General features: G+C 45.7%; 1 protein-coding gene across 1 annotated transcript in view; it reads right to left on the bottom strand.

Moving 5' to 3' along the window:
- Positions 1 to 2,450: 2,450 nt before the first annotated feature.
- Positions 2,451 to 14,252, bottom strand: part of PRKCH (protein kinase C eta) — a 120,417-nt gene continuing 108,615 nt past the window's right edge. The window contains exons 13-14 of the mRNA XM_074909323.1: positions 4,855 to 4,998; positions 2,451 to 3,448 (exon numbers count right to left, since the gene is read on the bottom strand). Coding sequence (XP_074765424.1) covers positions 3,302 to 3,448; positions 4,855 to 4,998 — 291 coding nt within the window. The 3' untranslated portion in view covers positions 2,451 to 3,301. The remainder of the gene's footprint in view (positions 3,449 to 4,854; positions 4,999 to 14,252) is intronic.

Genomic DNA, 14,252 nt, shown 5'->3' with positions numbered 1-14,252 from the left:
CAACCACTCAGGCAAGCAATGGAGCCAAAAGATCTGGCAGGCTAGCTCACAGAAGAACTCTTTTTTTGTATCCCTGCTTTGTTTAAGAAAAAAAATAAAAATATTTCTTTACATGTTCAATGGCAGTGTAAACACTAATTCAGCTTTTTTCAAAAGCAAAGGTATTTCATAGATACTTTTTAATGAGCTGATCTTCATCCATGCTGCTGACAGAGTCTGGAGGGAACACGACTGAAATTGCAGCTTCTCATAAGAAGGAAGGGAGAGTTCTGGGATCTCAGCCAAACGTGGCTGACTCAGGATCTGCTGACTCGAGTGGCTGAAATCATTACGTAGACATGTGAGTTCCAGGCAGGCAATGGAGAGGAAGAGCTGCCCTAAATTATGAAGCAAGATCCAGGTGAAATTGTGAAAATCAAGGAAATTACTTTATAGCAGAACATTAGGCTTCTAGTCCAAACACAGATCTGCACATGTGCTTTGCAGTGAGGGTGACGGTAGGGTGGAGTGACCATGACGCCACTTGAAATCAATGAAAAGTGAAGCTGGCAATGAAAAGTAAAGCTGGGGAAGGATCTCCCTTTGATATTTGATCCCTGCCCCATCAAGTCTATAAGCCCTGGGCCAAAGCAGGTACTGGCTGGTCAGGGCATGAGCTTTTCCTGCTCCCTAGGGTGGCCTTAAACACCATTTCATATCTTCCAGAGATCTACAAGCTTTCTAATTCAAAAATCCTAAAAGAGCACCTACAGAGGTGTCTTAGTTTCCATTCCCCAAGCTTTCAGGACACAGATTGGTGGGTATTGCTATACCAGTAAAGGTCTCCAAAGGTGACTACTGCACATTCTTCATACTGTCAGTGGTGTAAGCAAAGCTGCTTGGATCCTGGGGTCATGGAGACAAGATCACATTTTGATGCTGAAGGCAACAAACACTATGGCACTAACTTACGCAGGAATGATTCCAGAAGGTGTCCAGAGCCCCAAGGAATAACACAACCAATGAAACCCTGGGATGATACCAACATGCTGACAAAAAAGTTCTGCACTGATCTCCAGGGAAGGAGAAGTCATTCGTAATCCTTGACAGTGGGGGAGTCCAAAAGCACTAAGCACAAAATTCATAGACAGTTTTGGTGGTCCCACTCCGGGTGGCCAGCTTAGCTGCACCTACCCCTTGCCAAGTGAGCACTGCTGCAGTTGTAACACTGGGAAACTGAGTGAGGAGCTGCCTAGGGTCATGTCTGCACCAGACAGCTGAACACTCCACTTAATTCACACGTGAGTAAGATGCCACAGTGGCCCACTCATGCAAAAACATTCATCCCTGTACCATTTCTTCCTATATGGAAAACAATTCAAGCTAGCCTGCATGACTGGTTCTTGGATCATTTTTCTGGATATCTGCTCTTCCTTCTCCCACTTACACAATATCAACCTGTCTTTCCTCCTCTCTTGCCCCACTTCGAAGGAGCTGGGTATCTACAGACTAGCAAAGAGACGAGAGGCTGACTGGCTGCAGTGTGGCCAGAAGATGCCCATGGAAGGGAGGGAAGACCAGTGGATGGAGCTGTGCTTACTTGGAAGTGGGAGAACTGGTATAGTACACAAGCACAAAAGGAAGAGTCCAGAGGTAACTGAACCTCTGCCCCACCTGCCAAAGAGTTCAGTGGATGGTTTAGGGGTAGAAGTAAAAGGGACTCAATCGAGTAGAGAGGGCTTGGGTGGAAAGGGGTATCACTGGTATGTGGATCTCAGCTTTGATTTCTTATTTTTGTCTTGGTCTCACAGAAGGTGAGCACATACATACTGGTGGGTCTGTGTTGTAACAGGGGTTGTACCTGTATAATTTCCTTGACAAAGGCTTATGCTCCCCAATGTCACGTCCACAGTTAGAGCGGTGCAAGGTCTGTGCAGAAGCGTCCCTCTCTGCTGCACCTCACCCTTCTCTCAAGTTAAAACATGTCACTAGCACTATCGAAACATGATCACCTTTGCAAGAGGTTAGAAATCCTTTTTCTCCAGTAATTCATACCTGCCCAAGGAAGAGATTACAATCCTGACGTACACCTTCAAGACTAGCAGGGAGTACAAAGGTGTGCCATGGAGCCACAGAAAATCATCCAAATTCCAGAAGAGCAGGGATGGCACAAAACCGTCTCATGGAGTGTCTGGTTTCTACAAACAGCACTGAAAAATTGTCCCAGTCTGCCTGTAGCAGAGGCTTGAGGCTGCAACTGATTAAGTGCCCTGTGAGTATTAAGCCCTTAAATCCAAACCAAACCAAGTCACCCTATTCCTTAGATAAGGTTTGTCGTTCTCATGGAAGAAAGTCATCCTTTTGTGTTACCTGTTGGCCAACAACTCTGCTTTCAAGCAGTTTTCCAGTTCTGCAGCTCCCATCGCAATCATGCTACAAATAATTTAAGCGCTACCACTTTGGATCAAAATTTTAATGAGGCACTAAACCCACAAAAGGGGCTCTGTATAGCATAATTAAATAGAATGGGCCTAAATAAACAGTAAGGTTTTACAAGTTACATTATAGTCAAAAACAGCTGGGAGGCAAAGAAAGGAGCATTGAAGATGCATGATGTAAAAAGGCATTTCACAGAATGCAAACACTAAAACTTTTCATATCGCACAAACAGTAAAACACTACGAGCATGTGACTTCCCTTTGATTTGGAAGAATCTGTGTGGGGCACAGGGCATTTGGTTTTTTCCTTCTGCTAGTCAGCACAATGAAATATTTCACGTGGAAACCCAAACAGTGGCAAAAGAGAGCCATTTGTCCTTCAGAAAGAAATAAATACTGCAGAAACAGGTAAAGTCAGTAGGAACATCTGGTTCAGTCAGGCCATGGGATGCTGGGTCATGGCTCCAAAACGCTGGACAGTGCAGGGACTCCTCAAAATAGTCTTGCAAACAATCAGAATTGTAACAAGTCTGTTTGGCTCAGAGCTGCAAGACACTTGTTTGATGCTCACACCCACTCCTCAAATCCATTGCAAGCGGTGGCATTCAGGCTGAGCCAACTAGCTCAGCATTCAATTTTCTGTCTGCACCAGCTACTTACAATATCATGTTTGTTCCACCCCTGTCAATATTTGATCCAAGAGCTGCATAAATCCTACAAACACAGGAAGGTTTCAATTTCACATTAAGGTAACATTGACAGTGGTGCTCTTGTATCGTGTAAAGTCAGTGCATGGTTACTCCTTGAGAATGAAATTTCTGGTAAACTTGATTTTCATTTCATTTACCCTTAGTCCTCTCAGCAGCCCTTCCCCAGAGCTGTAACTATTGCTGCAGTTCTGGGCTTGTGAATGAAAAGTTTCTAAATTCATCTTGGTTTATCATTGGAAGAATTCCTTCTTCAATGGGAGTAAGAATGGGCTCCTCTTTTATAAAATCTGGATCAAAGTTGCTCACGTCATCTTTGGACTTCTGTCAAACAGAAAAGACAAAGGAAAGATATTGCAAAAGTATGTATCATCTGCTTGATCCTTGCTCTGCATCTTTAGTCTAGTCTTGAGTGCAGTAAACCATCAACCCAGGCTGAGCTTACTGAAAGTTTTTTCTAGGGTTGGACTGAGATGCAGCTGAGTGCCCCCACAGAGCCTCTTACAGTGTCAATGATTTTAGAGCCTCTGCAGGCTTCTGAAAGGCAAACCCCTCTCTGATGAACTGACACCACCTCTGACGGGTCGTCTGGCAGGGCAGGGCACATAAATCAGTTCCTGTGGCAGCACAGACCCAGCCGTTCAAAGCAGTTATCAGCCACATTTCCAATGAGCTGACTCCACACAGTCCCTCCTCATCTGCAGTGTCTCAGCCAGGTTTTCGGGGGGGGTGGGGGGGGGGTGCATACACTCCTCTATGTGCGAGCCGTTAAACTTGCACAATAACTAATTACTGGGCCGTGGGAAGACAAATGGCTTGTCTCCAGGTGCTGGATTCCTTACTGTGCGCCACAAAGTGGGACTGTTTACAATGCACACACACAAACTGGGTCTGTGGCACATTTTGACAAGGTGTGTGTTTTTCCTGTGTCCAGAACAAGATGTTTTATTGACTCTGAAGTCTAACGTTCCTAGATCCTGCCCAGCTCATGGTGGACTGAGGAGGCTCTCTTAGCCTTTGATTCAGGTCAAGAAACAACTCAAGAGCCTGATCTTGAGCTGCCACAGCTCCCCTGAGTGCCTGATCCTGCACCCAGTGATCTTCATGGAGCAGGACTGGGTTGACCATTGCCACTAAGAGCTTGCAGAGTGACCACAGCATGAGACAAGGCCACTCCAGGTGACAATTTCAAAGGCAAGGAAGCCACAGACACAACCTTGGGAAGGCCCTCCATGGAGAGCAGCACTCTTCTATCACAGAGCATCCTTAGGGCTGTGTGGCACTGCTGGGAAAAGGGGCAGCACTGTGTCCTCTGCAGCCTGTCTGCCAGTTGAACCACTTGGCTGACAGTGGCCTGAGCAGAGAACACTGCACTGGGTGCTGTACAGAGACACACAAGAGAGAGACAGCCCAGTTGTGAAGAGGTAGGTGGAGTGGGCAGGATGAGGATTACTTACCCTGTTTTATATTTTGGGCAAGGCAAAGGGTAGTTAGGTGCCTAATCTGGTGCAGTTGTGTTTACAAACCTGCACCTTTTGGCTGAGCTGCCTTTGAAAATCCAGCATGGAAGGGAAAAGTGACCTGTACAAAATCAGGTGGCCAACCAGCAGCCAAGACCACAGACCTCACCGCCTGGCTTTTGTGTCAGAGTTGCCCTTCCTTCACCTCCTTTCCTGTCTCATAGCAATAAAAAAGGGTTCCCTTTCCCCCCACCCCTCTTTCCCACGTACAATTCGGGGCCTGAACGGTGGCTCCATCTGACGCTGGTTCAGCAGGTCCCAGTCCAGATCTTTGAAGTAGGGGTGCCGCAGAATCGCGCTCTCGCCGCCCAGCCCCAGGCTGCCCAGCCGCATGTTGGGGTTCTTCGTCATGAACTGCAAAACAAAAAGGGCTGTTTGTTTCCTCCCATCCGGCAGGGCCACGGGAGAGGGACCTATTAGCAGTCACACAAAAGCTTGTCCTCAGCTTTCCTGTTGAACCCAGTTGCTGGCCAGACTTCTCGATTTCATTCTACTGGAACTGCATGCAAGGAACTTGACTCATTCCCTAGAGGAAAAAGTCAGGGTGTATTTCTCCTTGGTCCTTTTTCTTTTGGTCAAATCCTTGGTTACCATAATAAGAAAATAAAGTTGAATTGCATCATTTGCAACATTATAAATGTTGCATAGTGGGTTCGGTGGTTATTTATTTCTGTATTAATTTCTCAGGAATACAAGTTTGTTCTCAAATGTTGCTCACCAGCCAGCCAGGCTTTGGACTGGAGTCAGTCCTGAGCTGTGTCTTTTTCCTAAACCTCAGCCTGCTGAAGTGCAGCCAGAAGCCTACGCTTTCCTTCCTGTCATCTCAGGAAGCAGAGGAAAATGAGCAAGGCGCTGGCTTTTAGGGCCCCCCAAACCCTCAGCAGATGAGAGCAGACAGGTGAAACTTTAAAAGAGGATTTCTTTTTGTAACATTTTTACACTGCTACCAGTGAAAAGAAATCTCAAACCTCAGCCAAAGCACCCTGATTTGCCAGGGAGCAATGAGAAAAGCTGTACGTCATGCACACAGCACGAGAGGGCCCTGGCGGGTGCCCTTTAGGTCCCAACCAGAGTGATGAAGTGTGAGTGCTGCAGATATTTCTTAAGGGGAAGGGAAATATTGAGAGAGGAGGGGAATCCCTTCCCCAGGCAGGAAGAGAGCTAGTTGGCTTGTTAATTTAGGATTAGAGTTCTTAAAAATTCAGAAAAAAACAATATTTCCCCTCCCCTCAAGTATTTCTAATTCATTAGAGAAACCAGGTTATGTTTAAACTGGGAAAATAGCTGCTTTTATTTGCCTATTGAAACAGCAGCATAAAGCAAGCCCCACTCTGGTGGAGGTGTCCAGACGATTTCCTCGAAGATGAAAGAGCATTATGTTTAGCAAATAGCTAAACCAGCTAAACCAGACAATCGGTCACTGTTTCAGGAATGACCAAGTCTGCTGCATCTCAGCAATGGGGAAATGAAAAGAAGGGGAGGTGCAGCAAGAGACCAACTTCATTCTGACTGTAGGAGATTTTCAGAAGGTACAAATTCTCCCAGGACAAGCAGATAAAAAGTCTAGTCATTCCCTACCTAGAGAGAAGATGGGGAGAAGAAAGATGACTGTCAGATTTATTTTAGAAGTCTCCCCAGTACCATCCTGAGGGGGTTTCAGAGCTAAAGTAGACGGGACATCTGCAGCTGAGACCTTGCAAGATCCGAGACTCTGATGATATTAGCACAAAAACTCCAGCTCCAGCCTGATCTCCTGTGCTCTTTGAGGACTCGTGTGATGCCATGGGATTCCCTAACAGCAGAACTGTTCCACCATTCCACCCAAAATATCACTAGAAAGAACTGCTGAGTGCATCCGGGTTTGTAAGAGCAGTCACCAGGAGGGGAGCAAACCTGACACAGCTCTCTACAGCTAGGGTCTCCCCATGCTTCTCTGGACTCTTCAGTCCTCAGTTATGCAGAATTTCCAGGGTCAGGCCCAAGCAGAACTTTTCTGCCTCCCCAACTCTTTCAACCTGTTCTTCTCCCTTTTTACCATCAGAACCCAAACACAATTTGTTTCCCAAGAGACTCTGCCCCAGAACTTCTGTGGGATACTGATCCCCAGACAACAGCTTAGTTTCCAAACAAGAAATGGGTCAAGCCAAAATCTGCTTCAGACAAGCTTTTGCAAGTCTTGAACTAAACTTCTTTGGTTTGCAAAACAGGCCAGAATTCCCTGGCAGCTCTGTCTTTTTCTAGAAATTCCCTGCCCAGCTTATTTGTCCCCACAGATGGATATCTGCACCTCTCTAGCTCCTATTTGCATTGCTGGAACACTTAGAAAGCTTAAACAAGATCAGAGCTTGCTGGTGCTGGGAGCGGTATAGACCAAAACAGTCCAAAAAGACAACACAAAAAGGAGAGAGAACTGGGAATAAGTCTCATGTCTCCTGGCTCCTGACCTACCACCACCTCCATTGTACCAGGAAGCTTCTGCTAAATGTGGGAAGGAAAAACAAAATCATTAAAGCAAGTGTCTCTGAAAAGGGCTAGTATCACAATTTGCTTGGGTTCCCGTTCATGCTCAACCATATAAGACCAAAACCTAAACTGGACCGCCCATTCCCAGACCAGTTCGGAGCCCTGGGATATAAAAGCATGTTTACATTCCTAGTTGTTTGCTTTATTCCACATGATGCCAAAATTGCATGAAGCAAAGGCATCCAATGCAACAAGCTGAGAGCCAATGTAAATGCATTCCTGGCTGCTTAAAACACCCTTTTTGTTAGGACAATGAGGATTAGGCAAGGGCCATCCCTTGAGGTGGGCTGTTTTGAGCTCTGAAAAAGCAAAACATTACATTCAAAACAAAATGTCTCTTCAAATTTGACCAGACAGCTCCAATTTGAGCATTGGACCCACAGATTAAGAAACCTCAGTTGGGTAACTCTAGACACCATCTACTCTGCATCGTGTGCCCAAAGGAGGCAGGAGGAGAGCAGAGGCTTCAAATTCACCTACTGCTGGATTATGTTCCCCTGGCTCAGTGCTGTTGCCTCTCTTGCTCTGTAAAATCAGGGCTCTGAAGCACAAGATTATCAAGGGCTGGAGTGACCCACCAGCACCACTCTGGACAGGTTTCTCTAAGCTTGTTTCCCAGATACTGCAAGCACCTGAAGTGCTAAGGCTTGGACAACCGGCCCAAGCCAGAGTTGACCTATACATGAATCCTGTATATTTTATAACTGAAAGCCATTGTGCTAGTAGGTATTGTACTAAGTTATAACAACCCACTTATGCTGATGTAAAAAGTGCTAAAGCATTGAAGTACTGAAGCCTGAACAACAGGCCCCAAGCCGAAGCTGTTTAGTGTGTAATCATTAACCAAGTACGTAAACTCGCTAGTGAAAGATGCAGCTTAGACAAAATAGAATCAGTAGTGAGGAGAGAATGTATCCAACTTCCCTTGTTTAGCCTCGTCCAAGGCTGAGAACCCAAGTGTTTGGCCTTGTTAAAAACTCCCTTGGTTTCCCCCCCTGAGCCCTGGCCAGGCTTTGGGTGGAATCCAACAGGAGAATGAAACCAGGAATCTTCCGCTCAAAACAAAGGTGCCAGCTATTCTGCCTGTCGATCTCTGGTCTATAAGGCTGGGCCCGTTTGCAGCGACTCTGGCAGCCTCACCTACGGGTGGAGGCACCGCGTAGGATTTCCCCCTTTCCGGGACAGGCTCTGCAAACCCTCGCTGTGACCGGGGCTGCCCAGCCACTGCGGGTCTGGGTGATGGTAATATATGCAAGTGGTGATGTATTTTTCTTAATCTCCATTCTCTCTCTCGTGTAGTAATGATTTAATGCATTACTCTGTTTTTTGCTGTTTGCTGCTTTAAGTGCACTATTCTGCTTTTTCTTACTGCATGCTTTCTGTATTACACTGTTATCACTAGTAAAATATGCCAGCTCTTTTCACTCTGGTGTCTGAGTGTAATTGGTATCCTTAATCAGCAGAACAGCACCTAACACAGGTGCCTAGCAGGACCTTGAAAGTGAATATAAACCATGCACTCTACAAAGAGTATCAACACAATGCAAAGATGCCTGCCTTTCATGGCAGTTGAACTCATATTAGTCTGCTTCAGCAAAAGGGTGGGATATCATTTCAAAGGACAGCCAATCTCTTATCCTTAATTTACATCTCTAATAGACATATTGTATGCTGCACTGAGACCTCTCAATTGCATCTGCGCATGGGAACCAGCACTGAAAATGTTGCCTTTAAACAGCATCATGCAGTACGTGAAATATGTTCCTGTATTCTGGGCAGCCACAGCATCCCGTCAGGGTACTCAGCCTGTGGATGTACACACACCTCCACACCTGGGGGCTGTGACAGAAAACAAGAGATTGGCCATTGCTGCTCTTCCCTTATATAAAATCTCCTGGTGAATTCTGGAGACAGCAGATGCATCATAGGCTGGTGAAGGTGAGGTGTTTTCTCTGGGAAGCGGTTCTAGTCTTTATTTGGCAATTGGGCTGAAAAGCAGGCATGCTAACAGTACTCCAACAGAGACAGTACTGATGCTTTACACTGGAACAGTTACCTGCCTTACTGTGAGAGGATGAAATTTTTTAAGCCAGTTTCCACTCAAACAAATAACTAACCCTCTCAAACACTATTTGGATTCACCAGAAATTATTGCACTGACAAAGAAACAGAGGAAGTTTCAGTTTGTGTTGTCCAATATGTCAGGAAAACCCAAAAGACTATAATGACCTCTCAAAGGCTCAAAAGCCCATGAATCCTCTCTCTCTGCTTTAGGCTGTACTGACGTTTCTCTTCTTTTACAGGGTAGCACCTGATGGCCCATCTCATGCTGCCTCTGCTATCTGACAGCACTCCTAGCAAACAAATAACTTGGGATTTCTGAGGAACTTGATTACAAGCTCAGCCTTCATCCCTGAAATTAGTAGCTGGAGCCCATACCCATGTCTCTGACCACATAAGAGACACTTCTGCAGCAGGAGGGATAAAGCTGAGTGACCAGAGCACACAGATGCTGCCCTCTGCACACCTGCAGGCTGTGCAGGTAAAAGGCTTTCAGAAGGGCAGCTAATCTTTCACCTGATCCCTTCAGCTGCATTCAGAAACAGCTGGAAAATGTCTTACAAAGTGTTGACTGTTCTTGGCATCCATGGGGAGGCCAGCGTTTGGCTCCTGCTTCACAGGTTGGATAGCCGTAAATGTCCTGCAAAGTACAACCCTCCAATGCTTCTGCAGGTGATGGAAGATGATGTTCACCAGAAAGTTTTTCATGGCAAAATGTCATCTCCCTACGTTTATTGACTATCTCTAATTTTGTATGATGATCCAGAACCCAGCAGGAATCTCAACCTCTGGCACACAGAACTCAGTGAAGAAACACAGAGGAAAATAAAAGCAACAGCAACAAGGCAAACCAGAGATGCCCCTCAGTAAAAAGAAACATGTAATCACCCAAATCCAAGATGCCTCCCAAGCAAAACCAACAGCAAGACTATTCAATCTTAAACCTGAACCAAGCCATCAAGTTATTGCTCTGTGATCACATACAACCATGGGGAACAATCCCATTCCCGGTGGAAAGAGCCCCTTGTGAGCACCCACAGACTGGGTTTCTCTGGGCCACACCAGTTTGCCGAACAGCAAACTTGAGCAAGGCTCTCACCTCAACTAACCCTCTCAGCATCGTTGCAGCCAAAACCAGCAGCTGGAATGAGCCAAAAACATGACTTCACGAGATCATTTGAAAACATGTACTAAAAGAAAATGCAGCAAGCCATGACAAGAAATTAAAAGTTGGAGATTAGTCCATGAAGGGGCTGTGAAGTTACAAGGAAAAAATGCAGACATAGCAGTGCCAACCATTAGGAAAAATGTGCGTCAGCCCTGGGAGCTCAGCCCACGAGCAGGTGAGGGAGAGCAGGGGACTTGCACCAGTCCTCCCCTTCACCCACTACATGGCTTAGACCATACTGGGAAGGGCTCCAGGTCTCTCAGTCCACTGGGCAAGGCTGTGCTGGACCTCTCTGGTGCTGCTCACCTGCAGCATTGCAACTTCTGTCTCAAGAGGCTGAGTTTACAAATCAGCCTGACAGCCTGGAAGTCGGTGAAGGGATGTTTGCACAAAACCGACGTTTCCAAGCATTAATTTCCTTGAATTTACAAGTTCCCTTTTCTCAGTACTGTAATTCCTGGGAGGTTTTACATAACTCATGTTTGTGCTATTTGCATCAGGATAACTAATTTCATAAGTGATATCGCTGTGACTAGATTACGTAAAATTGCATCGTGTTCTGAGAAAACACTAACAAGCCCAGATCCCTTCACAGAAGTAATGTACTTCAGGAAGAGAAATACAACTTTCTCCTCAGCCATTTCCTTCACATCTTCAGCTATCTGTACAAGGAAGAAATCACTATTTCTTGTATTAAAGAAAGTCTTAAGACGCACCAGCTCCCATCAGGACTCTGTTGCCTTGGGCAGGGTGCATTTACCTTGTTAGAGAAAGGCTGTGCCCCTGAGCAGATCGTCTTTAAAATGTAAACGCATGGCAGAGATGGAGGCTCTCCTTCATCTTACAGGCAGGGAACAGAGACCTGAAGAAATTAATCACTTTATTTTGCCAGGAACCCAATGGCAACCTGTCACAGATACAACAGCAGACCCTCAGTCTCACCTCCCCTCCATCACACCACATGCCACAGAGGACACCTATTCACGATTCTGCCAATGCAATAGTCAAGCCCAAACTGTTAAAGGAAAGCAAGATTTCCCTGTTCATGGTACTAGCATCTTCTGCTTGTTGATGTTTCTCCTGTGTTGCTACCAAAGTGAAAAGCAGCAGCAGCACAGGAGATTAATGCCCCACACTCTCCCCTCTAGTAATGGGGAGAGCAGGGAGATCAGGAGATACCCAACATGCCCATCTTCATTAAGATTCATGAGCTAAACTAACAGGGCAGAAATTAACTCAAAAGGAAATAAGATTTCTCAAAGATCTATTTGATCTCAGACAAAAGGGAATCGTTATATAAATAGAGCAATTACTCTAATTAAGGCTTCCCTCCATGAATCTCTCGACTGAATGCTGCAGTTGCTGAAAACAGTTTGGCCGCCTATTATGTAAGGCAAACAAACTCTCAGTCTGGGGTTTCATTAGCCTTCATCCACGCCTAAACAAAGGAGAAGAAAGATGGCTCTATGGCTCTGTCTGTTAATGTCTGTATTATTTTTAATGATTGGAAGCCTCCTGGAATTAGCATAGCAGAAAGACTTTTTTTTTTTTTTTTTTTAAATAATAAGCTGCTTGTTTTGAGCCAGTCTTGTCTTTTGCTCTCTTGGGCAAGGGTCCTATCATCCTCCATCACAGCGCTGCCGGGGCGATGCCCACAAGTGTGCCTCCCTTCCCTGCACAAGAGCAATCCTGAGCTCAGACACACAAGTGGGTTACAGGGAGCGAGAGAGTCAGCACAGTCCGACTTCTCTAAATGGTGTCAGCTAAAGCTCCAGGGCCCTGGGAGTAGGGCAGTCAGAGAGCTCTCCCATGGAAGTCCTGGTACTTAGGGCAGCTCAGCTGATGCCCGGTAACTTAAACTGCAGTGATTTGGCTGTGGGTGTGAGCCAGGCACTTGGGAGCCGGAGTCCTACCGACCTTCAGTAAGGACTGTGCTGCTGAGAATAGGACTTGGAGTCATTGCGGCTCTCTCGAATGCTACCTCTGTTTTACATTGGGGATTTGCTCTGATTGCAGCCATTAGAGGCCACATGGCATTTCAGCTTCAGCAGGATCGATTGCCGAAAGCCCTGATTTGTACCAGTGCAATTCTTTGTGATGCTGAGCCAGAATGTGACCCATGTGTGCACAGGGTGCTTCTACCCCTGTGATGGGGTCCCGGCTACAGAAAACTGTGAGCAGGTGAAATCCTTCAGTGGAGAGAAGGTCCAGTGAGTGCGATACCAGGCTCAGAAGTACAAGACTGCCCTGAAAGCATTTTAAGGAGGGGGGGGAGGAGGAGAGAGAGAGTGACATCTCCATTATCTTCTTTTCCAGATAAAAAAAGGAATAGGAAGGGAAGTAAAAACCAGTCTTCAGCCCTGCTCCTAAAAGCCAGAAGACTGTAACAATAAGCATGACAGAAGTCACATGTTTAATGTGCCAGCCGCAGGCAAGAGGACCAAATGTCAGTGCAGTGGATATTAAGCAGATAAATTTGATCTCGCTTTCCCCTAGTGTAGAAATGGCTGCTCGATGCTGCCCAGCTAAAGCTCAAGGGAACAAGAAGGATTATCTGTAGTGTAAACAGTGCTGAGCAAGAGAGACTAGCAAAATAAACCAAGGTAGATGGAGCAACTCATGTGTGGGACAGACAAATCTGGCTCCAAATCTCCTGGTGGTGTAAACTGATGTAACTTTGCTGACTATCACCAGGAGAAAACTTGGCCCAAAATATGGGAATTAAATGTTGTCTGAATAGCTACAGACTTCTTGTTGTGCTGAAAACTCCCTGTTTCCCTGCCTCTCCCCACTCATCAACACTAATACAGAATGAAAAGGCCACAAGTATCAAAAGCATATTGGCCCCTGATGATAGCTAGTGATTTTCAACACTTCCGTGTCTGGTACTCCTGTAATAAATGATAAAAAGCAGAAATTAACTTTAGTCATTAGATACATGGAATATTTAATGTAGGTTTTGGTCAAGATGTCACTACAGAAATCTGTGTTTTCAGAACTGATGAGTCAACCCCAGTTCCCACGTGGGTCACCAGCTGCATGGGCTGCTCAGACAGTATCAAACTCTGGCTGCTGTTTTTAAATTACCCCAATTGGACAATAGGTACAACATGGGAATATTCAGGTCAATTACTAAATCAATACATCAATCAGAGTAACACAAACATGGAGGGAGAATGAGCATCACACTTATTAACAGACTAAGGGCATGATCCCACTCGTTTTAAGCAGTGGTAAAGTCTCCCTAGGGTTGCCTGGGAAGACAATTAATCCTTTTCTGATAGCCTTGTCAATAGGAACCAGGAATCTATTACACAACCCTGGGTGGCCTATTTACATAGGGTCAAGTACAAAGGGGACTAAAGTGTCCCAGACAAACCTGTAAAGGCCAATTAAGAAAAAAAAAAAAAAAAAAAAAAGAGAAATCACAGGAAAATACTTCAAAGGAGCTTTTTTGTGGTCTTGGTTATATTTTGATTCTTTTAAATTTTAAAGTTCCTGAAAAGGCACAGCAGGTTAGAAAGTTCAAAGCTCGAAGGACAAGTAAGACCTGAATAGCTCGGACAGTTGGAGATTTGTTACCCCTGTAGCAGTGCTGAGACCTCCCAGTTAGACAGACCTTCCCGCTTCACTGGGGGCTGCACACCAAGAGCTGGTCCCATCATTCAGCCATCACTCCCATCTCCAGGCTGAACCCAGGTTCTCAAGGGAGATCTTCCCTCAAGATTGGATTTGAATGGACTTCACCAAAACCCCTTTGAGGGTCTATAATTGCACTGTTTAACTGTGGCAGAGCTGAGAAGGGAGCCCGGGCCACAAGTCTTAGGCTTGGCCACAGGAATTTCTTCTTCCTGAG

This window comes from Athene noctua, chromosome 6 (genome assembly GCF_965140245.1).
Source record: "Athene noctua chromosome 6, bAthNoc1.hap1.1, whole genome shotgun sequence".
In the NCBI taxonomy this organism is placed as follows: Eukaryota; Metazoa; Chordata; class Aves; order Strigiformes; family Strigidae; genus Athene; species Athene noctua.
Note: the sequence above shows the minus strand (reverse complement) of the source record. Positions and strands in the feature narration are given on the sequence as shown.